General features: G+C 38.2%; 1 protein-coding gene across 1 annotated transcript in view; it reads right to left on the reverse strand.

Annotated features, from left to right (window-relative positions):
* Positions 1–6,162: 6,162 nt before the first annotated feature.
* DENND4A (DENN domain containing 4A) overlaps positions 6,163–24,350 on the reverse strand; it is a 126,970-nt gene continuing 108,782 nt past the window's right edge. Inside the window, exons 25-33 of the mRNA XM_080808513.1 lie at positions 19,975–20,069; positions 18,295–18,470; positions 18,054–18,200; positions 16,325–16,523; positions 15,832–16,086; positions 14,570–14,687; positions 13,779–13,941; positions 13,551–13,615; positions 6,163–6,809 (exon numbers count right to left, since the gene is read on the reverse strand). Of these exons, the coding sequence (XP_080664639.1) occupies positions 6,673–6,809; positions 13,551–13,615; positions 13,779–13,941; positions 14,570–14,687; positions 15,832–16,086; positions 16,325–16,523; positions 18,054–18,200; positions 18,295–18,470; positions 19,975–20,069 (1,355 nt within the window). The 3' untranslated portion in view covers positions 6,163–6,672. The remainder of the gene's footprint in view (positions 6,810–13,550; positions 13,616–13,778; positions 13,942–14,569; positions 14,688–15,831; positions 16,087–16,324; positions 16,524–18,053; positions 18,201–18,294; positions 18,471–19,974; positions 20,070–24,350) is intronic.

Genomic DNA, 24,350 nt, shown 5'->3' on the forward strand with positions numbered 1-24,350 from the left:
TGTTGCTCACAATGGACATGGATCAGAAAAACCATGCCAGAAGCTACTGTACTTCTTGTTACATTAATGAAAGAATGAACATGGTCCAGGAGAGTGACCGGAGTGGCCAAGAGCCTCTGATGGGAAAGTCATCTGAACATTATCCTTGGAAGTACCTGCAGCTCGTTGTGGATTAAGAATCTCCCCTCTAGAGGGATGGAGCTCCTGCCCCGACTGCTGTCGGCAGCTATCATGTGGAGGCGCATAGAAGGACCTCTGGAGCCAGAGGGTTTTCTGAATGAGAGATAACTTGGGGGTGAGGACTGGGACAGTCACAATAGCAGTAAGGCAAGCCCCCATACCCATAGTCCCTGATCATTCCTGAAGGGCTGCTGATCCAAAGATGCAGATGTGGTCTACACTGCATCCCCGGGCCTCTGGCCCAAGCACACGCTGCAATTTGCTGTCCTCTCTTTTTCTGTTTAAAATGTGGCTTGTTTGTTTTTTAAATCAGATTTGTAAATATTACAGATCCAATTATTGGTGGGTTTAAGGAACTAAGACTATAGAAAAAATGTATAACAGGAACCAATTACATTATACATCATAGTCCAGTAAAATGTATACCAGTATTTTATAGCTTAAAAGGACTACCTTAGCTCTTACAGCTGCATTTCTCAAAACTGAAATTAAAGTAAGTAGCCCAAGAAATTAAAATTTATACATTACCCTTGAATTGGAAGTGGGAGTGTTAGGGAAAGAAAACTATTCTAAGGGCTATTTAAACATATGTACTTACTAGAAAATCCAAGTTAGTATTGTCTGCGCCAAGTGGTCACCTTGAGGGATTAGACAGTCATACAAAAGCAGTCCTGGCTTTGCTCCTCCAGCATATTCTCGCCTAACAGTGACAGCAGCTACTAGTGAGTAAGAAAAGGAGTAATTTTAAAGAGAGCCCAAAATCAGTACAGCCAAGTCTGGTTTATAAAATAAGAGATTGGGATGCCTGGGTGGCTCAGTGGGTTAAGCCTCTGCCTTCGGCTCAGGTCATGATCTCAGGGTCCTGGAATCGAGTCCCACATCGGGCTCTCTGCTCAGCAGGGAGCCTGCTTTCCCTCTCTGCCTCTTTGTGATCTCTCTCTCTGTCAAATAAATAAATCTTAAAAAAAAAAAAACTTTATAAAGTAAGAGATCCTGTGGGGGTAATGCTATTTTTGTGTGTCACGCTAGATAGGATTATTAAGCAAGACGATTGATTCCCTGTGTGGCTTATAAGTGGATCTCCAGGCAGTTACAAAGGAGAAATTCCAAAAACGTTTAACATGATGACAACATGGTGAGATAGAGAGTATTACTGCTTCCGGTAGTTAAAGGACTTTTGTGTTTGTACAAATTGTGTGACTATTTAAACATTGCATGTGGAATTTGAAGTGCTTGCATATTAAAAACCACTGCTTGCTGCTTTTACTAGCATTGACTTAAGGGACACATTAGAAATGAAACAGTGCTGTGTCCCTAGTTTCAGAGCAGAAGGAGCTCAGGTGACTATAGATTACGATGGTAAATACAGCTTTAATTACGAACATGAGAGGATTCATTGAAGATTAGAAGATAGCAGGACAGATGAGATGTAAAAAAAAAAAAATCAAACCTTTTGGTGTTCAAAATACTTCAGTCCATAATCCATCTTTTAAGATGGGCTGATAAATTAATTGCCTCCCTGCCCCAGGATTTACATTCTTTGGAAATGACTTTTATTAAATTTCAATAAATTGTGAGTCCTAATGGTATTTTATTCTGCAAACATGGATGAGTTAATCTATATCTTTAGGTCACTTGGTTGGAATGCTTGAGAAGATAACGATGGAAACATAGTCATTCCATATTCTTAGTTATCCTCATTGGTGCTGTAGCATTGCCCGCTCTCCATGTGGCATGGCCCAAGAACAGGAGGACAGAACGAGTCAGAAGGGTGATTCCAATGCCAAACTGCACATCTGCAGCCAATTCCAGCCAACCTCAGGGACCTCACCCGAGAGCCTGGGTTCCGATACTTTTCCCCAGAATGGCTGATGAGGAGTACTGGACAGTGAAACATTTTGTTATGAGAAAGTGCTGGACAGACATTTCATGATTAAAGTCAACGCTAATGATCTAACATCCCATTCATGATCAGTTTGCTGGATGTCTGACATTTCTCTTCGCTTGGAGAGGAAGGTCTGATCACATCATACTATGACAGAAAGGGTCAAGTGAAATGAAAGCTGGATGTTGATGGATGTATAATAAGTCACTGGGGTGGGAGGGAGGAAGGAGACTTCAGGGAGATGGAAAACTTATGCAAGTTTTAAAAGATCAATTTGTTCTGCTTGGAAATAAAATTTTTTGTTATATGTTTATGAATATATAATTTATTAAAATTATACTGTTTAGGGTGAAGGATCATCTTAAAATGTCAAGATAATGGTAAAATGGTCCTCTCATGTGATAGGCAAAGTGACCTATTTAGTCACATGGGACAAATCCCAGGTCATTCAGCCTTAGGATACATGAACTGTCCCACTGGAGCTTCTCAGTTGGAGGACAGTGGCTACCCAGATGATGGTTTCATCCCTCTGGAGGTTGCATTTCCTTGGTGACCCTGGTGATAGATTTGGGCCCAATTTCTAAAAATGTGAGCCTCTCCCTGATTTTATGGGTTAAAGTTCTACACAGTATTAAAAGAAAAAAAAATACCATCCATATTTTTGAAAAACAGTGTTCTCTTTAAATGTTTACATGGTAAAATGGTTGCTTCCATCAATTGATCTAAACATGCTTTTATCAAATTTACAGGCTTGGCCTTTTATGCCACTGTTTATATCTTAATTATCACTTATTTAAAGATTGAGTACCAAAGAGGATGGGAACCGGAATTTAGTATTTACGGCACAGCCTGGTAGGTACATTTGAAGAACTGGCTTGACTTCCTTGCCAAAGAATACCCTTGGGGTCTGATTCCTTTTTTGTGGGAGCCCCCCGCCACCCCAGGTGCCACTTCCAATTCATTTGGGGACTGGTCACCACGGAAGATGCAAAGAGAGGTCGTGATCAGAGCTGTCTCTGCCAGTGCAGGGAGTAGGGGTCACTAGAGCCCAGTGGCACACCCTGGTCTAAGGCTGCCTTCATAGCCAAAGGCGTGCTTTGGGTCTTCAGGCCCCTCACTGTGACCAGCAGGCAAAACCTGAAGAATTTCATTTACAGAAAAGCCTGTCAGTTGCTCCAGTGGTTTCATCACAGCACAATGTTTGAAAAAAAAAAAAAAAATCTATACAGACAAAAGGAGGGAGCCATGCAAAGGACAGCAACCAGGGAAAGGCCGCCGAGACTTTATCAGTAGAGCCTGGCAGCATCTTGGAGAATAAGCACAAGCACAGACTTTTTGTGTAAGAGACAAATTCCTATATTAATTTGTGCACAGCTAATTTTTGTAAACAAAAATAATTCAGCCAGCAAATGTACTTGCTTTGAGGCCAGAGGAAGAGGCCAGTATAAAGGGATGAGAAGAGTAGAATAAGTATGAGAATATTAAGGTAAACTGACTGTCAATGAACTGCTGCGGTCAATGAACGCAATTCTGAAAGAAAACTTAGTCTGATATCCAAACAGAAAGGGCAGAGCAGGCTAACTCTAGCAGAGGAGGGGGCCCAGGGCTCTCTGAAAGAAGCAGCCTGCCCTTTCCCTTGCTGGTCTGGAAAAAAGTGCCTAACAGCAGCTTTCAAGTGCTAGTGGGAGAAATAAAAATAAAACTGGGCCATCTGACATTACCATACACACAGGTCTCTTCTAACCGTGTACTTACAATGTATTTAGAAATAAAACATCACAGCCTTCTCTGTACACCAGGTCAACACTTGCTAGTTGCACTGAAGTATTAGAGTAGTTACCAGCATAAAGTACAGTAAGTATGTATCACATAAAATGCTGAACCAACATTTTCTGGGGCCATTTCTCTATATACAAAAATGTAAAAACATATTAGAAAAACTTAGAATCAAATAAGCTGGTAGTGTTAGAGTTTTAAAGCATTCCCTCCCTCCCCACCATCATCCAAAAGAGAAATCAGGGGAAAAAAAGACAAAAATCAGAGTATGAGCAGGCTGCGTAATTCCTTACCTGGCAGTAGGAAGAAAAAGTTGAATATCAAAATTAGATACAAAATACAAATGTATGACATTCAAAACACCATGGGAGGAAGTAGTAAACAAGTTATACCAGGACACAGCATGGTTTATTTTCCACTATTAAACATATAAACAAAACTAAGAGTAAGAAAACAAGAGACAGATAATGTAGCAAAAATGTATTTCTCTCCAACACAATTGGCCATGATTCTTCAAAATGTATCCTCAACAGAGACAAAATGGAAGAAAAGTTTATATAGAGTTATTTTAAAGGACGATCTAGATTTTAATTTTCTTTCGAGCAGGGTTTACCACTTTCTATTCATGTTTTAGGTTTTCTTTTTAAAGACTAAATTTGTACAAATAATATTTCCTGGGGATTAAAAGTAGAGGAAATAAAACCCAACCAAAAGCAAAAACAAAACTTTGTGTGTGGGGGTGGGGTGGGATGGAGTGGGTGGGGAGGTAAAAATTATATTCACTTTTCCATCTGAGTTTGAACCAGAAAGGATGGGCTTTACCTCACTTTTTTGGGTCAGCAATTTGAAATCCATCAACTATAATTTTTACATATAGTTTGTGTTAAAGAAAAGTTAAACAACTTCCACGAACAGTAAAAGCTGTTCTTATAAGGGAAAGTAAAACATGCATCAAAAAACCAGAATAGAACCCCAGAACCCTATTTGGAGGGATGTTTGTTGCCAATGCCCAAAGCCTCACTTACTAAACATTTCTCTCATTTGACAATTTTCAAGTGATTTAGGGAACAGAAGACTCCGTCAGAATGTGAAACCTGGATATGAATAGTAAAGTAGAAGACTGGAGTTGTATTTACAAAGGAAAGGCATATATATGTGCATAGCACCAGATTTTTTCAAGTAAGCAAGTTCAGCATCAAACTAATCCGAATCAAAATTTCACATTTGTAAACTCTCCCTATTACTTTCCCAGTCGAAAGCTGTGAAATGTGTCAGCTTGATGCTATTCACTAATGGTGTGAATGCAAAAGGTAGTTTTTCTGCAGCTAAATTGATTCGAAGTCTCAGATATCCCCAGTACAAGTGTGCTGGACTCTACTGGCTTTCCAGACCAAATTTGGAACCATCCATTTTTTCTTCTTTGAAAGTGTCTAGAGAATTCCTTCATTCATGACAATGTGTGCAACCATGTACACACACATACTGATAATCTATACATAATTCTAATAGTCAAAGAATACTTTTTATCGGAAATTACCCAAAGAAAGTGATTTTTGCAATAATGGAACTAAAAATATTTTTTTAGAGTCTCTTTAATACCATTGGTGCTTAAATATTATATTTATTGTCTGATTTCTGGATATTTCTGGATTTTAGATTCCATAGACTTCAGATTCTGAAGGCTTATTGAAAAAGCCAAGTTCCTCAATATGGGAAATTCTATCTGGCTGTACTTTGAGAGTTATTATTTTTCTACTTTTGAAAAAATATTTTGAATATTTTTATATATATGTATATATATTTATAATATTAACAGAATACTCCAGTAGGTCATATTCCAGATAAATACGACACAATCTACATCATCCCCAATATTCTAGATATTAAAATAAGGGTAAAATTTAGAATAAGTTGTCTGACATATTTCCCAGCGTAAGTGTTCATGTAGCATATTAAAATTTAAATTGATATTTGGTTTTGTAAGCACTCCCTGTGTACTGTATGCATCTGTTAGTGATAGAGAAAATTTTCAAATCATGGTATATTGAACCTGATTTGGCAGAAGCAGACTTGGAACCTCTCCGGCTCTCCTTCCACAAGGCTCAATAAGTCAGTCTGGGCAGTGCACACCTTCGCTTTCATTTACTCACTGCGATCAGGCTTAGTTGTACTAACATGCAATCCTAGCATAACACTGACATTTCTGAGTCATTCCTCCAGGTAATAAAAAATATAGATAGATAGATAGATATACATATAGAGATCCGCAGCTGTACTAATTACGTCAAATAGCAGCAGACAAGGAAAATAAGCACTTAATTGCTTGCTTCATAAGTTTAAGTTCATTTTGTTTGCTATATTAAGTTTAAAAATTAAAAAAATATCAACTTACTATAAACAATTTAAAATATGTATAATACAACTTCATGGTCAAAACATTTGAATAGTCTATGAAAACAGGAAATACTTTGATCTTACATTTGTTTAAGTTCCATACATGATTTTTCAACGTGTCTTCCAAGAGAAACCATGAAACGGTTGTCTTATTTTGAGAAGTAATTTTGTTTAGGGATTTCCTCATCACAAAAATACTTAATTACTTATTACAGGAGAAGTAAAGAAAAAAAAAAAAAGAAATGGGAAACAAAATGGCTTTCTCCTCACTTGTCACTCTTCTCTTTTGAAAACATTCTGTACATAAGCTATCTGGACTTTCTGAACCATTTACAAATGCATTTTCAAAAATTGAAGAAAAAGTTTAGAGTCTTCAAATGTTATTTTATACATGGACTATACAATACATATTGAAAGTATACACACACGTGCATGTCTTAAAGATAAGGTTCTCCAAAGGTTTTTCGACATTCCATCACCCCTGTACTTGGCGGTCTGTCACAGTTGTGTGTACTCTTGACTTGACTAGGTGTGAGGCGATCATATGCCATCTTGTATTCTTTATCAAATGCATCTGCAAAAATTCATAAGGAAACAAGGGCATTCAGCAATTTATACTCAATATTAACAACAATCAAGTTTTTGTAATATTACAGAACTATAAAATTAGAGGCCAAGAAGGAATCCCTAGGTCATTTCTGCCAACTATAGGACTACAGAATTTCAGAGCTCAAACAGGGACCTTAGAGTCCTTAGCATTTTATTTTTATTTTTTTAGAAAGAACATTTTAATTTTTTAAAGATTTTGTTTATTTGACAGAGACAGAGAGAGAGAGAGTGCACAAGTGGAGGGGAGAGATAGAGGGAGAGGAAGAGGCAGATTTGCTGCTGAATAGGGAGGGAGCTGGATGTGGAACTCAATTCCAGGACCCTGGGATCATGACCTGAGCTGAAGGCAGACACTTAACCAACTGAGCCACCCAGGCACCCCAGGCCTTAGCATTCTAGAGAGTTAGATTACACAGACCAATGAAATTCAAGTTTTAAGATGCCTTCTTTTTAAGATTCTTTTCCAAATTTAAAAATTGTGGTAAAATACATATAAAATTTACCATCTTAACAATTTTTACAGGTTGGTGGTATTACAAACCTTCATAATGTATAACCATCACCACCATCCATCTCCATAACTCTTTTCCTCCTGTAAAACTGAAACCTTATATCCATTAAAGGATAATTCTCCATTCTCCCTTCCCCACCTTGTCAATTACCATTCTACTTCTGTCTCTATGATTTTGACTACTCTAATAACTGTATGATTGTCCTTTTGTGACTGGCTTATTTCATTTAACATCATGTCCTCAAGGTTCATCCATGTGCCAGAAGTTCCTTCTTTTTAAGGGCTGTATAATATTCCACTGTATGTATAGACCACATTTTATGCTTACTCATTCATCCTTCAATGAACGCAGGAATTGTTTCCACATTTTAGCTATTATGAATAATGCTGTTATGAACATGGATGGACAAATATCTCTTCCAGATCCTGCTTTTAATTCTCTGGGGTATATAACCAGAAATGTAATTGCTGGATCATATGAAAATTCTATTTTTAATTTTTTATGGGAATCCATTGAGTATGGTGTTAATTTGGGTTTTTTTTCATAAATGCTCTTTATCAAATTAAGGATATTCCCTTCTTTTCCTAGTTTGTTGATTTTGCTAAATGCTTTTTCTGCATCTTCTGAGGTATGTGTTGTCTTTTTTTAAGATTCTATTTTTAAGTAATCTTTACACCCAACGTGGGGCTTGAACTCACAACCCTGAAATCAAGAATCTCATGCTCTACTGAGTGAGCCAGCCAGGTACCCCAGAGATATGTGTGTCTTTTATTCTATTAATATGGGATATTATGGTGACTGAGTTTTGTACATTGAACCAACATTACACTGCTGGGATAAATACCAGTTGGTCGTGGAATATAAACCTTCCTAAATGTTGCTGGATTTGGTTTGCTAGCATTGTGTTGAGAACTGTCAATAAGGGATATTGCTCTGTAGTTTTCCTTTCTTGTGACATCTTTGGTAATACTGGCTTCATAGAATGAATTAGGAGGTGCTCCTTTTTCTTCTACTTTTGTAAGAGTTTGTGAAGGATTAATGTTTTAGTTCAGGCTGCTACAACAGAATACCAGAGCCTGGGTGGCTTAAATGATGAACATTTATTTCTCATAGCTCTTGAGGCTGGAACATCCAAGATCAAGGCCATGGTAGCATTATCTGGTGTCCGGTGAGAGCACTCTTCCTGGTTTGCAGACAGCTGTCTTCTCCCTGTATCCTTATATGGCAGAGAAAGAGAGATGGCTCTCTTCTTCTTTTAAGGATATTAATCCCATTTTGGGGGGCTCCAACCAAACGATGTTATTGCTTCCCAAGGGCCTACTTCCAAATGCCATTACGTTAGGGCTACACATGAGATAGGGCACAAACATGAAGTCCATCACAATTAGTGTTACCCTTTCTTTAAACATTTGACAGAACTCACCATCTGGTCCTGGGTTTTTCTTTCTGGGGAGCTTTCTGATTATCAATGCAACCTATTTACTTGTTACAGCTCTGTTAAGGTTTTCTATTCTAGAGTCAGTTTTGTAGTTTATGTCTTTGCAGGAATTTGCCTATCTCTTCTGGGTTATTGAATTATTGGTATATAATTATTTATTATATTACCTTATAATTCTTTTTGTTAATGGAAGGGCAGTAGGAATATCCCCTCTTTCATTCCCAATTTCATTAATTTGAGTCTTCTCTCTATTTCTCTTAGTCTAACTGAAGATCAATTTTATCGATCTTTTCAAAGAACCAACTTTGATTCTGATGAGTTTCTCTATCTTTTAAAAATAGTTTTCCCTATTTTTTCTCTATTTCATTTATTTCAGCTGTAATATTTATTATTTCTTTTCTTCTGCTTGCTTTGGGTTCAGTTTGCTCTCCTTTTTCTGTTTCATCAGGTAGAAGGTTACGTAGGTATCTACATATAAGTTCCTACATGATTAATTTTCCAGTTGAACATTAAAATCATTAGGCAAGTTTCTTATTTTTAATAGTTGCTAGTGTTTCACAACCAGTATAGTTAAAAAACAAATATTTAGGGCATCTGGGTGGCTGAATTGGTTTAAGCATCTGACTCTTGATTTTGGCTCAGGTCATGACCTCAGGGCCACGAGATTGAGCCCCAATTCCATCTCTGCATTGGGTGTGGAGTCTGCTTTAAGAGTCTCTCTCCCTCCCTCTGCCTTGGCCCCCATCCACGCACAGGCACGTGCTCTCTCTCTAAAATAAAAAAACAGGGCGCCTGGGTGGCTCAGTGGGTTAAGCCTCTGCCTTCAGCTCGGGTCATGATCTCAGGGTCCTGGGATCGAGTCCCACATCGGGCTCTCTGCTCTGCAGGGAGCCTGCTTCCTCCTCTCTTTCTCTCTCTCTGCCTGCCTCTCTGCCTACTTGTGATCTCTATCAAATAAATAAATAAAATCTTAAAAAAAATAATAATAAAATAAAATAAAATAAAAAAACAAAACAAAACAAAGACTCCAAAAAAAGAAAAACCCCCAAACCAAAAAAGCACAAACATTTACAACATTCTGCTCAAAGCCCTCTGGTTGCAATTTGAACCCATTCATTTTTTTCCTCTTTTTAATAGAAAGGGCAGCTCAACACATTCATACAGTATTTATTTACAAACAAAATCACAAGTTAAACACACTTATGCTTCCATTAGCCTTCTCTATCAAATAGTCCTTAATTCTAAGTAAGTTTTACCTTTCTTACTGGAACTTATCCAGACTTTTCCACCTTTATTTCAACTAGGAAACCTATGACTTAATGTAACTTCTGAGTATAATGTTCCTTGGTTATATTTCTCTGGGATATATATATATATATATATATATATTTTTTTTTTTTCCAAACAAAGATACCAAACACAGATCTCTACTGGGTTCAGATTTATAGCTAAAATTTTTAAAAGCTATTTTAGTGTGAGGCCAATTTCCAAATCCTAACTCTTAAATGAGCAGATTTATTTTCTTCCTAACCAAATCAGTCTTTTTCCTTTTGGTTTTTTTTTTTAGTTTATCTACTTATTTTTTAGTACTCTCTACATCCAATGTGGGGGCTTAAACTCATGACCCCCAAGATCAAAAGTCACATGCTCTTCCCACCTAGCCAGCCAGGAGCCCCTCTTTGTTCTTTAAATGCTAGTTTTGTTTAAAATATCACACCTAAGCCACCACCCGGTTTCACTTGTATTATTGCATTAGCTTCTTAACCGTCCTTTTCACTATCCACTGGGTTCCCACCCAATTTATTCTCCATAGACTAGAAATCCTGATAAAACATATATTCCATCATGTCTCTCTCCTGCTTAAGAATCCCCCAGATGGGAGCACCTGGGTGGCTCAGCGGGTGAAGGCCTCTGCCTTCGGCTCAGGTCATGATCCCAGGGTCCTGGGATCGAGCCCCACATTGGGATCTCTGCTCAGTGGGGAGCCTGCCTCCCCGTACCCCTCTGCCTGCCTCTCTGCCTACTTGTGATATCTGTCTGTCAAATAAATAAAATCTTAAAAAAAAAAAGAATCCCCCAGATGTTTCCCACTGCACTGAGGGTTCCATCCAAAAAACCTGGCAGCACATGTTAGATGGTATGATTTAGTCCCTGCCTGCTTCTCTGAGCCCATTTCACTCCACACTCCACCTTTTCTCTTCGAATCCTGTCTTCCCTGGCCTTTCAGTTACTCAAAAACGCTAGACTCTTCACTTCAGGGTCTTCCTGCAAACTTTAAAGTTTGTTTGTTTTCTCCCCCACTCATATTCTGGCTAAATTCTCAACTTAGTGCCATTTCCTCTGAAGCCTTCCTTATTTTTAAACTTCTCTGGCCCTGAGGTCCATTAGACTTTGTTCCCAGACACATTCTCCACTCTCTCTCCTGGTCACAATGCACTGTAAGTACCTTCTCCCTATAGTCTGGTCTGCCTCTCAGCAGAAGCCTCCAGAAATAAACCTTTTAACATCCAGGTTCTCCCTCCATCAGTCCATCCTAATTCCAATTATTTACTCATTTATATTTGTTTTCAAGTTGCTTTTCCCCCCCTTCCTATTACTGTTCTAGTCTCCAATCCTTCTTGGGTTTCTAAATTCTCCCCGGGCATCAACTCAGGGGCTACACAGAAAGTGATAGTTTTCTGAGGGCACCCAACATATACAGACTGTCCAGAGCTTTGCACCCAGAGAGGACCAAAAAGGACAGGTCCTAAGAACTCAGATGCTTCCAGAAACCTTCAAAGAATTGGCAAAGGAAGTTACTATCAGGTCTGTCTTCAAAGAGTCAGAGGAAAAGGCTCTTAGACTCATGAAATGGCAAACTCCTTTAAGGTATCAGTAAATAGTACCTATATAATAATCTCCAAGCAGTTCTAATAGAGGAGGAGTAAAATTTTGCATGGGGGTTAGGGTCAGGAAAAAAGTGTATTTGTAAATTTGGCTCTGGTTGGGGAAGGGGTGCAAGGATGAGGAAATTCACAGCACCACTCAGGGGGCACGTGATGCTTGTTTTGGCTAGAGCAAAGTGAATGACAGATTGCTGAGATAAAGGAAAACCCTTTCACACTTTCCCTCTCTCACCATTATTTTAGGGGGTCAGGACATTATTTTATTTTTTCAAAGATTTTATTTATTTATTTATTTGAGAGAGAGAGACAGAGAGCATGAGAGGGGAGAAGGTTAGAGTGAGAAGCAGACTCCCCATGGAGCTGGGAGCCTGATGCGGGACTCAATCCTGGGACTCTGGGATCATGACCTGAGACGAAGGCAGTCACTTAACCAACCAAACAACCCAGGCACCCAGGATATTTATTTTAAAGTTTAACTAAATTTGACTTTTCTGTAAAACGTGCTCAGAAAAGGTTAACCCTTTTAGATAATGAGTACATAAAAAATACTACCCCTTATACCTAGTAGTTCCATTCTGTAAGATGCTTGCCATCTCACCCACACATATCATTGCTTCTGGATTCTACAAGCTCTCTTTTGGCATCAAGACTGACAAGTCCCAGTGACACAGGTCACCGTTGGTCAGAAGCCACCTGATACCCCTTGAGATTCCCAGTTAGGGATGGCTGCTCTAAGCCCTCTACTTCCCTCACTAACTCTTACTCTTTCCCACCCGCTAATGAACTTGTTGGGAAGCCAGCACCGCAGGGAGTGCCCTTGTTCTCTATTCATGTTCCAAATGGTCTGGCTGAGTGACTTGTAACAGGGCACATAAGCTTATTACATACTATCATCATTTTGAGGGGCGCCTGGGTGGCTCAGTCGGTTGAGGGTCTGACTCGGTTTCAGCTCAGGTCATGAGCTCAGGGTCCTGGGATCAAGCCCTGTGTCCTGTTTCATGCTCATTTGGGAGTCTATTTCCCTCCCTCTCCCTCTGCCCCTCTGTGAGATCTCTCTCTTTCAAATAAGTAAATAAATCTTTAAAAATCTAAAAGACAAAAAAAAAAAGAAAGAAAGAAAAAAAGCCAACCAAAGTTTTGACTAGTGCTAAATAACCAGATATGTTTTTGTTAAGACAGTATACAATCACCTAAAAACTATGGCTGATTACATATTCTCTCTTACATGGGGAGTGGGTTTACTTAAGCAGGGCACCCACGTTAGGTACCATTCACGTCAGAGGACTTAAATGTGTATCATTGTCACTTTCATCAACTTATTCACATTATAACTTTTCAGACAAAATGCCTAAACTCCGCTCCAATCTCTCAATGTCTAACAGCCACCCCTTTCTTCTTTCCTTTCTATCAGGGGCTATTCCTGCCCTTTCCTAAGACTTGAATTGGCAACTTAAAGGGAGCCCAGCACAATCACTGGGAGAAGGAGATGACCAATCAAAAAAGTCTGGGGCCTCTTGAAATAGATAGCTACCTTACATCCTTTCTGAAATGATAGCAGTCCCTACCTCATAGGGCTTTTGGGAGAATTACAGGAGATAATACTTGGGAAGTACTTGCTACAGGGTCAGACACACAGCAGGCTTCAAAAAATGTTAGCTTTTATCATTTATCATTACTATTACTAATATGACCAAAGTATCTATTACATTAAATTAAAAAAACCAAAGAAAGAATTCTTCTAATATATTAATATAATATTAAAATAATAATAAATAATATTAAAATAATACTAAAGACTATCAGTACAAAAATACTTTGAAAATAATACCATGACATATAAACATTACATGTTAGATATTACAGTAGATTACCTATATCAATGTTTTCTCTTCCCAGGGCTACAAGCGAGAGAAATAGTATTTCTCTATACAAACTCCTAGGGGGGGAAAGGAGTGGAGAAGATATTACTATTCATATAATCTCTATATTCTATACAAAAATACTGATGCTAATAAAAGCATGAAGTAATCAAACAAATTACTAAGCCAATAATATGAATCTGCTTAGAGGAACAATATATTCATTTAAGACCGACTTACCTCTGTCTTTTAAAATGAGGACATTTATTCAATGTCTCTAAAATTTGACTCATTGGTCCATAAACATCATTCATTTTAATGCTCTTTACCATATTTTTCAATAGTTCCTGGTTAAATGAATTATCACCTTTTTGCAATAAATGGACCATTGGATACTTTTGGGCTGTGAAAGAACAAAAGAACAGATGAAGGGAAATGTTCTATGTATAAAGGACAAAAAATTAAGCAGCAACTGATAGTTATTCAAGAAGTTACAAAGCACTAAAAGCAAATTAAGGGCAATAGATAAAGGAACAGAAATCTAAGAATGAGAAAGGAAAAAAGGGAAAAAAATAAGACACATAATGATGAAAACAGACTTAAAGTTTTCTGTGGCCTCAAACAGACAAAAACTAAAAATGCAGTTTTCCTTAAGACAGCCCGTGGAGGAAATTCTCAATCAGCAGCCTGGGATGGGAACAAACAAATATGTAAAAAGAAGAAACTAGGACAAGCAATGGGCTAAAAGCGAACTCCACAAAACATAACCCCCTCCAGCACATACACAGCACCACTCAAACAAAACAAAACAAAAAAATCCCACAAAAAAACCCTTGGCCTCCATGGAAGATAGCACTAAAAACATCAAACTTAACACTCACTCTCAAACAAAAGAGTACGATTTTGACCTGTAAGACAAAAAGTAGTAAAGTAAAATAGAAGTTAGTTATACATGAATTTACTATTGCTAAATAAAGCAAGCAGAGATTACTCTTACACAAACGAAGTCAGCATTCTATGAGAGCACTCACTGTGGGCATTCCAGAGGATGTACAAGGGTTGTCCCGGATCTTGATGTAATTTCATATTGTCCCATAACATTTGTATTAAAACATATTTACTATCCTCAGACATACAGTGGCGAGGAATCTGTGTTAAAGAACAAAGAGATATTCATTAATGATCCTTACCTGATAAGATTTTGTAAATATCTTATAAAGATCCTTATAAATACTTTTTAGGATATATGTGTGCAAGAGAGAAAGGAGAATAGAAAATGACTGGTTTGTATGCATTTTATCTCTACTGAAGGAAGATGGGCTGAATTGAGAAGCTAATGATCTCTGAAGTAGATTTTTTTAAAAAAGATTTTATTCATTTATTTGAAAGAGAGAGAGAGAGAGAGCACAAGCAGGGGGAGTGCCAGAGGGAGAGGGAGAAGCAGATTCCCTGTGTGCAGAGCAGGGAGCTCCATGGGGGTGGTCAGTCCTAGGACCCTGCGATCATAGCCCAAGCTGAAGACAGACATGTAACCACCAACTGAACGACCCAGGTGCCCCCTCTGAAGTAGCAGATTTAACCAAATACTTAGATCAGTAAAAAGGGCACCATGAATCCAGGAGCCTCATTCTACATCAGACCAAGACCCTACCCTAGATAACTCACTGAGTTAACCTCTTGGTCAAACATTTGTCATGTGCGGAAAATCCAAACTGCATGCACAATTACAGACGTGAGTACAAGTAGGCACAAAAAGTTCCTGAACTTGGAGATGTTGCAATTTAGTGGTGGTGATACATAGGAAGAAATAAACACTTTTATAGAACAATGGATCAAAAATACAAGTAAACATATAACAACCTATCTGGATGTTAAGCAAAAACTCAGAGAAAAGGACTGAGGAGAATGGTAGCACATGACTGAGCTAGGAATTACAGACATCCTCCTAAAAATGTGTAAGGCTTGTTTTGAAAGAGGTATGAGACATGAGTGGGGCCAAAGCACAAACTCTTCTCATTAAAGTCATTGACAGTTTCTTCTTGAGATTATAACCAAAACACAGCCCATTTTGTGTCAATTTTACAAGAAGGCTACAAAACATGATTTTATCTTACTGCTAGGCTGTAAGAAGAAAAACTATCTGTAAATGCAAAGAAAATAATTTTATTGATCTAATGACTCAGATGGTTATTTTAAAAACTTAGCATAAAAATTACTTTTTTGTCATTTAGAATATGCAAATATTACAATGGTGACAGTAGCATTGCCTTTTAGTTAATTTTTATTTTCATACCTTTGAATACTTGTTACAATGCTCGGAAGAAAGAATCAGTCCAGGTAAGTTACTGGGTAAGTCAAGACGTCTAAAATACCACACCAGGTTCCAAAACACGATTGGATGGTGGTCCACAAAGTCTGCCACTGTTATTGCATGGTCGCCTTCATTTTCTAGTAAGCTTTCAAGCTCCTTCCACACCACTAAAGGACTAAGATATGGAACAGTGATAGGATCTGGACTGGGGAGGTGCCACTCTAATCCTAAAGAATCCTGTTGAATAAATAAAAAAACATAAATGGAAAAAACAAGATTGATTATATTAAATCAATTTACAAAATTCCTGTCAATGATTTTCATATAAAAAAAAAAACTAGAATTGTATCATGGCCCTAGAAACTCTTCTTGATGCATTATAAAATTGAAGCTAATAAGTCTATATAGGACAACGGGAACAAAATCAAATGTAAATCATCAATGTCCAAATTTTAAAAAACACCAAAATACATACGGTAGCTCCTTGTAAAGTAGTTGGCAGGCTGCCTGTAGGAATGAGCTTCTGGCCTCTAGTGTCTTCCTTATCCAAGGGGCCGTAAGTACTAACACTCCTGGCCATTGGAAATATTGGACATTTTGACACAGCTGTTTTTGATCTATCAGCAGGGATCTGAATGCTTCGGGCACACGTATTTTCCAGCAGTTTAGATTTGCTTGGGCATTGAAAAAAAAAGGAAAAAAAAAAGCATATCATTGTCTAGATTTACTTTATTTTGTCCAGAACATCCAGCTCTTTAGACTCAGAGCTGGATGCATACCAAAGTAAATCAAATGAAGATGTTCATCAGAAATTGGCTGGGGAACAGGATATATTTTTAAGTAGTCTAATCATGTTAAATTTCCTTTTTATCCAGTGAACTTTAAGTATTCAAAAGTCATTCATTTATCAAAACAGTTAATGGACAACTTTTATATGTCAGGAACTCCAGTAGGCCCAGAGGATACAAAGCAGAGAAAATAGGCACCTCTTCCTTCAGGAATCACAAGCTAGTGGACCCAGCCAGAGAAAGGGCTCCACTAAACCTACGATCACACAGATTTACAGCTGTGCTGCCTAGGCACTCAGGATCAAACAGGTAGGGCATGCCAGCTGGCCTGTACCTTGGATGTTTTCCTGCACATGCAGTTACCATTATGACTTCACCTGCCCCGTTATGAATGTGGTGTCTCTGGCACTTCTCCAAAATGGAGTCAATTTCTGCATTTGTTTTAAGTGTAAATTCACTTATACTAGGCTTACTGTAAAGTCTTACTTTGATTTTACAGTTCCTCTATCACCTTTAAATGTCTTCTCAGATTATTAAATATTCCAAAGTAGAACGAAGTTAGGACTGACTTAAGTTCTAAAGAGACAGGGATGAGAGAAAGATGTTCACGGTGAACTTCAAGTGTTCTATAGAATATTTACTTTTTTTTTTTTTTTAAGTGGGCTCCAGGGGCGCCTGGGTGGCTCAGTGGGTTAAAGCCTCTGCCTTCCGCTCAGGTCATGATCCCAGAGTCCTGGGATCGAGCCCTGCATCGGGCTCTCTGCTCAGCGGGGAGCCTGCTTCCTCCTCTCTCTCTGCCTGCCTCTCCGCCTACTTGTGATCTGTCTATCAAATAAATAAAATAAATAAATAAAAATCTTTAAAAAAAAAAAAAAGTAGGCTCCACATTCAATGTGGGGCTTGAACTCATGACCCTGAGATCAAGAATCACATGCTCTACCCACTGAGCCAGTCCAGGTGTTCCAGGTGTTATTTTTATTTTCAAAACAGTAGTAAACATTATTCTATAAGAATTATACAACTTAAACTCTGGGGATTCATAAAGCATAAACTGTAACTGTTTAAACATTTAGGTTATTAGAGAATTTTAATACTGTTTTAATTAGGAGAAAGAACTTAAGATTATACGTTTATTATACATGGAAATTTGAGAGAGCACGTGTGCGTGCAAACAAGGCAGGGGGAAAGGGAGAGAGAGAATCACAAGCAGACTCCACGGCCCAGTGCAGAGCCTGATGTGGGGCTTGACCCTATGACACTGAGATCATGGGCTCAGCCGAAATCAAGAATTGGAAGCTTAACTGACTGAGCCACCTGGGTGAGACTAGAAATTTTAAATGGTCAGCTGATTTTCCTGTCATTTTCAGAAACATGTGCAATACATGTTAAAATATCGTTCCACAGAATCATAATTACCTATTGAGATCAAAATTCCCTTGAACAGAAATAACAGATGTGTCAAGAACAGATGCTGATGTTGAGATACAAGACTGCCTTGTCTGAGTTGAAAAAGAGGATGGAAAATGCACATTTTCTGTAGATGGGCTTGACTTCAGAAAGTATCTGCAATGTGAATTAAAGGAAGTTTTTGAGAAAAGAGATATTCTAGTAAATATGATCCTTAAACATGAAGGAAAAAGAAAGCACAAATCATTACCTTCCAGGCCGTCTTAAATCTCTTATTTCAATATTCAGAAAGGGCAAGAAAAGATTGCCACAAAATGGGCATGTAGTATTGAGATTTGAATCATCTGCTGTCCAGCCAGCCATGATTTCCTCATCATGGACAAGACAATCACATGTTCTACACCGAGAGCAACTTGAGATAAGAACCTATGGGAGAAAACAGCACTTTACAAAGTGAGCCTCTTGGAGATATTATGAATTAAAAACCACTTCAATCCATAAGTCTATTAGAAAACTGTAAGTCAGAAGGATTCAGAAGTTACAAGCAAACAAATATATAGATTACATTCAGCTAAACTGATTTCAAAATTTTTACCTGAAAGGAAACCTTGCACTTAAGAAAGGGAATCTTACTATTATAATTACTATAAAACCTGCCATGGTTTTATTAGTGAAAAAGCAAATCCAAGCATTAATTTACTAATACCTAAAATAGGCATTTGTAATTATATGAGTCTGTGTGCTATTCATAGTGTGGTCACCAGACAAGTGTGGGTCCACAAACTCTCTTTGATTTGTGTTAAGTAAAGAAATTGAGAAGAGGACTTAGAAACCCTTAAAGAAATTGGTCATTGCTGCAATATCTAAGTTTGTGATCAATACACATTTTCACAAGAGTATCAACCATGACAGATTGGAAATTAAAAACCCCAACAAAACCCTGTCTGTCACTAAAGACAGTTTAAGAAGTGTTGCTATAGATGAATGTAAATGCTGTCATTACATGAATAAAATACAGAAATTCCTGAAGCCATGAGAAACTTGGGTCAATTGTAATATCTGTGCTCATAGTTATTTCCCAGCTACATGCAAATCTATTTTCCAAATTTAGGCAAACTGGTCTGAAGAAGCAACAACACTCACAAATGTATTTGGAAGCAATTTCTTTTTCTTTTCTTTTCTTTTTTTTTTTTTTAAGATTTTATTTATTTGACAGAGAAAGACAAAGTGAGAGAGGGAACGCAAACAGGGGGAGTGGGAGAGGGAGAAGCAGGCTCCCTTCGGAGCAGGGAGCCTGATGCAGGGCTCTATCCCAGCACCCTGGGATCATGACCTGAGCCAAAGGCAGACGCTTAATGACTGAGCCACCTAGGCGCCCCTGGAAGCAATTTCTATACAAAAGTTAGGGAAAACTTTTAAATTGTAAAAACATAACTTTTTCATTGTGAGAAAAAGAGACACAGAGCAGCATCTCCAGCAGATAACCACATCAAACTGACACAAGAAATGAAAAACATGATGGGGAATGGGGACATAAATGTCAGAACAGCTCCATGTCCTCTCATCACAAAAGTGTGCCTGCATAGCAGAATTGGTTTTTAAGAGGTTCAAATTGTGAAATAAAAGTTCAAAAAGAATACAGAGATAATAAGGGAAACTAGAAATACTGAAAATGGAAATGCTTTTGTACGTTGATAAATCCCAGAAGAAGCATGGGACTTTCCTAAACAGAGATGAAGTAGTATGACTTCAGTATTCTGAAATACTGGAGATTTTAAATTTATTCAGCTACAATATACATTCTGACATTTTCAGATGCTACATATTTAACTTTTTATTACTCTGCCCCTGACTGTGAATACTTAGGGAACGTAAGTTCTAGGAGTAGTGTAAGTAATAAAGGAAGACGCTCTTTGGATTAAAACCATACCTCCATTGCATAGTTCTGGAAGATATTTGTATTACTTGTGTTGCAGGAAGATGCCACTTCTGCTTTCCCAGGTAAGGCAAACTTTGACAGGGATCCTGTTCATTATTAGAAAACAAAGAGCAAAACCATTATAATTAATGAGAAAGGATATGAAAATCTTTTTTTAAAAAAGATTTTATTTATTTATTTGACAGACAGAGATCACAAGTAGACAGAGAAGCAGGCAGAGAGAGCGGAGGAAGCAGGCTCCCTGCCAGGCAGAGAGCCCAATGTGGCTCCATCCCAGGACCTGGGATCATGACCTGAGCCGGAGGCAGAGGCCTTAACACACTGAGCCATGCAGGCGCCCCATGAAAATCTTTTCTACCTCCGTAAATTCTCTGATAAAATGTCCAACTGTTCTACTCAAAATAGCAAAGGCAATTTAGGGGAAAAACAAAAAAGGCATGCATTTTTGTTCTGAGTACAAACTTAAGGAAATGTACTCTGATTCTAAGGCTTCCCACATGCGAGGGGGCGGGGAGCCCTAGCCTCATTACTCACTTATGAAGTAGTCTGTGGGTACAGGCTACTCACTTATGAAGTACTTTGTGGGTACAGGCTACAAGGCATTCGAGTTATTTTTAATTACTAATTTGCGGTTTCTCTTTTTCCATGTTTAAAATATAAGAATGTATTTAGTTCTAAGGTCTAAAACATATAAAATAACTAATTTAAGTTCCAGTCATAAAAAGATTTACTGGCAATTCTCTGTGTTCTCACGATCCTTTAAGATCTGGTACAGTAATCTTGTTCTGAAACATGATGAAAGAATTTCCAGATATATTCTTAAGAGTAATGGATATTAGTAGGTATTAAAACGACAGCAGCAACAAAAAGTAAGGGGAGTTCTGTGGTCAAATCAATTGTTGACAGTGGCTATATCTTGTCAATAAAACTGGGAGGTAACCTATATACACTTTCTCATTCTCTTTTTTCTCAGTAAGTTACTAAATGTTACGAATGAACACTTATATTTTTATAAAGTAAGGATAAAAAAAATAAGTAATGGGATAAACTGCCAGTTCACAAGAAATAAAGAAGACAGGAAAAAAACATGCTAAACACCAATGTATGTGGGAAACAAGGCAGAAGAAAAATTATCAAATTTCCTCACTACTTGCAGCCCATTGACAAGTCCTTGAGGTGGGCAGAGTGACATTCCTCTAGGGACTCAACTCCCTGGATGGCGACACTTTGCTAGGGCAAAAGGCAATCCTACCCGACCCCCAGCCCCCACTCATCCTGTAAGTCTACATTAACATATAAAAATTCCTTTGGAAACTTCCTTTATCTCTCCCTCTGCCCCCAGATACATGTTGGCAACTATCGCCCAAGTATATGACCCACTGATACACATCTGAAGGGTCTCACTGAGTAAGGGACAGGAGGGGCTAGGTAGGGAGAGATAGGCAGGGGGCTATGTGATCAGGCTAACAGTAATCCCAGAAATGCTGAGGCATAAGGAAACCAGAGATAAGGGAACAAACCAGACCACCCTGCCCTGGGCATCAGAGGTGGGGTCTTTAATGGCAGTCACATTGTGACCAAGAATAACGACAGCCCAAAGAAGAAGTAAGCCATTAAAGATGTTATCACCAGTCCTTACTCAAACCAAGATGTCACAAGAATGTTAAGGCATGTTAGCGGAGGCCCATACTGGCAAACCTGGCGGGACCCATCTCATTCCCGAGAGCTTTTTTTGTATACCCGCTTAATGAAACTTTTTATCACTCACTCTCCTTTGTCCACAAGATTCATTCTTCAACTCGTGAGAAAGAAACCTAGCTCTCGCTCTTCACAATCACAGGGATGCAGTCAGCATGATCCAGACTAATGCCCTGATTGCTTCAGTAAATAAATGACAATGGGAAAAGAAGATAGCTCTAGAGGACCACCACTGGTCCTAGGCCAGCTTCACAGATGGGTTGAGAGGGACAGAGAGGGCTGAAGCCTCCATCAACCTGTAACTGCTTACAGCTGGTGGAACTGCAGTACCTTCCCTGAACGGTTCCCCACAACCCTCTGTAATCCTTCTCTGCTAAAGCTAGTTCAGAATTGCTTTCTTGTACCCTCTATCAGCCTTGACTAATGAAATCATTTATGTGGGGAGCCTCCCTTTCACATCTAATTAATCTGGAGCACAGAATATTCACTTTAATAAATATGAATCAGGTTATGAGGTTTATTTCTTAGCACAACAAATTGTTCTTGTAAGTTAAAAAAAGGGGCGGGGGAACTAATCACCTGATTTCTTCAAGAAGGATGACAGAGGGAGAAAAAGAGAGAACAAAGAGGAAGTTTTTTTTTTTTTTTTTAAATTTATTTATTTGTTAGAGAGCGAGCGAGCACAGGCAGACAGAGTGGTAGGCAGAGGCAGAGGGAGAAGCAGGCTCCCCGCCGAGCAAGGAGCCCAACTCGGGACTTGATCCCAGGACGCTGGGATCATGACCTGAGCCAAAGGCAGCCGCTTAACCAACTGAGCCACCCAGGCGTCCGCAAAGAGGAAGTTAACAGACATATTAGCAAAATGCAACAAGTGGACCTTATCAGGATCCCAATTGAATAAACCACCTATAAAAGGAGCTTTATGAGATAACTGTGAAAATTTAAATTAAATATTTGACATGAAATTTTATATTGATCAAAACATTTAAAAATGTAATAGCATTACAATTATGTTTTAAAAATATGAATGCTTCACAAAGGATATATACTGTACATGTTCCAAACAGAACATGCTAACACATAGTGTTAGAAGAGAATGTTATCCGTGAAGGGGCAGTGACCAGATGTGTGCATGAGAGGAGATTCTGGATATTGTCAGCATTCTATTTTTTGATCTAAGTACTGGTTACTCAGGTGTCCTCAATTTCTGAAATGTATTTACATACATAAAAGTGTACACATTACACGCATAACATTAATAAAATTAAAAGTAAGTTTATCAAATACATAATTTTTAAAAAATGTTAAAAAATTTTTTTGAAAAGAAAAACCACTGACCCACAATGGCATCACTCAGGCTGAGTTCCCAACAGGGGCTTAACACTTAATCTAACTGTAGTTTCAACTTGCTCAGAGTGTGGTCTTAATCAGTCAGTCAGGAATTTTCTGGCCAGTGCCTGGGAGTCTGCCACATGCATCCCTCCATCATGCAAAGGAAGATGAAGCAATCTGCATGATAAGACCCCCTGCATTTCCCCCTAAGGGAAAGTGACTTTGCCTGGAATATCTTTCTCTTTTGCTAATAACTTTCTTACCTCACCCTTCTTCTATAAAAACCTTCCATTTTGTACAGTTCTTGGAGCTCCCCTCTACTTGCTAGATGGGATGCTACCTGTTTCATCAATTGTTTAGTAAAGCTAGTTAGATCTTCAAATTCATTTCATTGAATTCCATTTTTTTAAACAATATAAAACATTAAAGTCTTTATATTTTAGAGCTACATATGGAAGTATTGATGAATAAAATTATATGCTGTCTGGTATTTACTTTAAAATAATCCACTGGGCAAGGAAAAAATAGTGGGACTATAGAAGAGGGAAAGATTAAACAAGATTGGCCATTTGTTGATAACTGTTGAAATTGGGTAAAGGGTAAATGGGGGTTCATTGGGCTATTCTTTCCACTTCTGTGTACATTTGAAAGTCCCTACAATAAAGGCTTTTTTTTTTTATTTTAAGATTTTTATTTATTTATTTGACACAGAAAGAGAGATGCAGTGAGAGAAGGAGAATCAGGCTTTCCGCAGAGCAGGGAGTCCGATGCTCTGCTAGATCCCAGGACCTGGCCCAGGGTCATGAACTGAGCCGAAGGTCATGAAGCTTAATGACTGAGCCACCAGGTGCCCCAATAAAAGCTTTTTGAAAGTACAAAGGTGCACATCAAAAAATATTATAGTGAATCCATTCCTTACACCATATCCTAGGATACATTTCAAGTGGATTAAATATCTAAATTGGGGGTCAAATCCACTTGTGTATGGCTACAAGCTAAGAATGGTTTTTACATTTTAAAGTGTTAGAAAAAGAAAACGATAACAAAGAATATGTGGCAGAGAGGTGTGTGGCCCATAAAACCTAAAATATTTAAAATACAGTCCTTTACAGAGAAAGTTTATTGATCTCAGAAAATGCTAAAAAGAAAACCAAAGAAGTGTCAGAAGAAAACACTGGTGAGCCTAGAGAAGGGGACATCTTTCCTAATATCTCCAAATCCAGAAGCAGGAGGGAAGTACTGATAAATTTGATGACATAAAATTAAAAATTTCTGTGTGGCACCCCCCCCAAAACCCAAACAAACAAACAAAAAAACAATGCACAAAAACTTGATAA

Source organism: Martes martes (genome assembly GCF_963455335.1).
Source record: "Martes martes genome assembly, chromosome: 7".
Lineage (NCBI taxonomy): Eukaryota > Metazoa > Chordata > Mammalia > Carnivora > Mustelidae > Martes > Martes martes.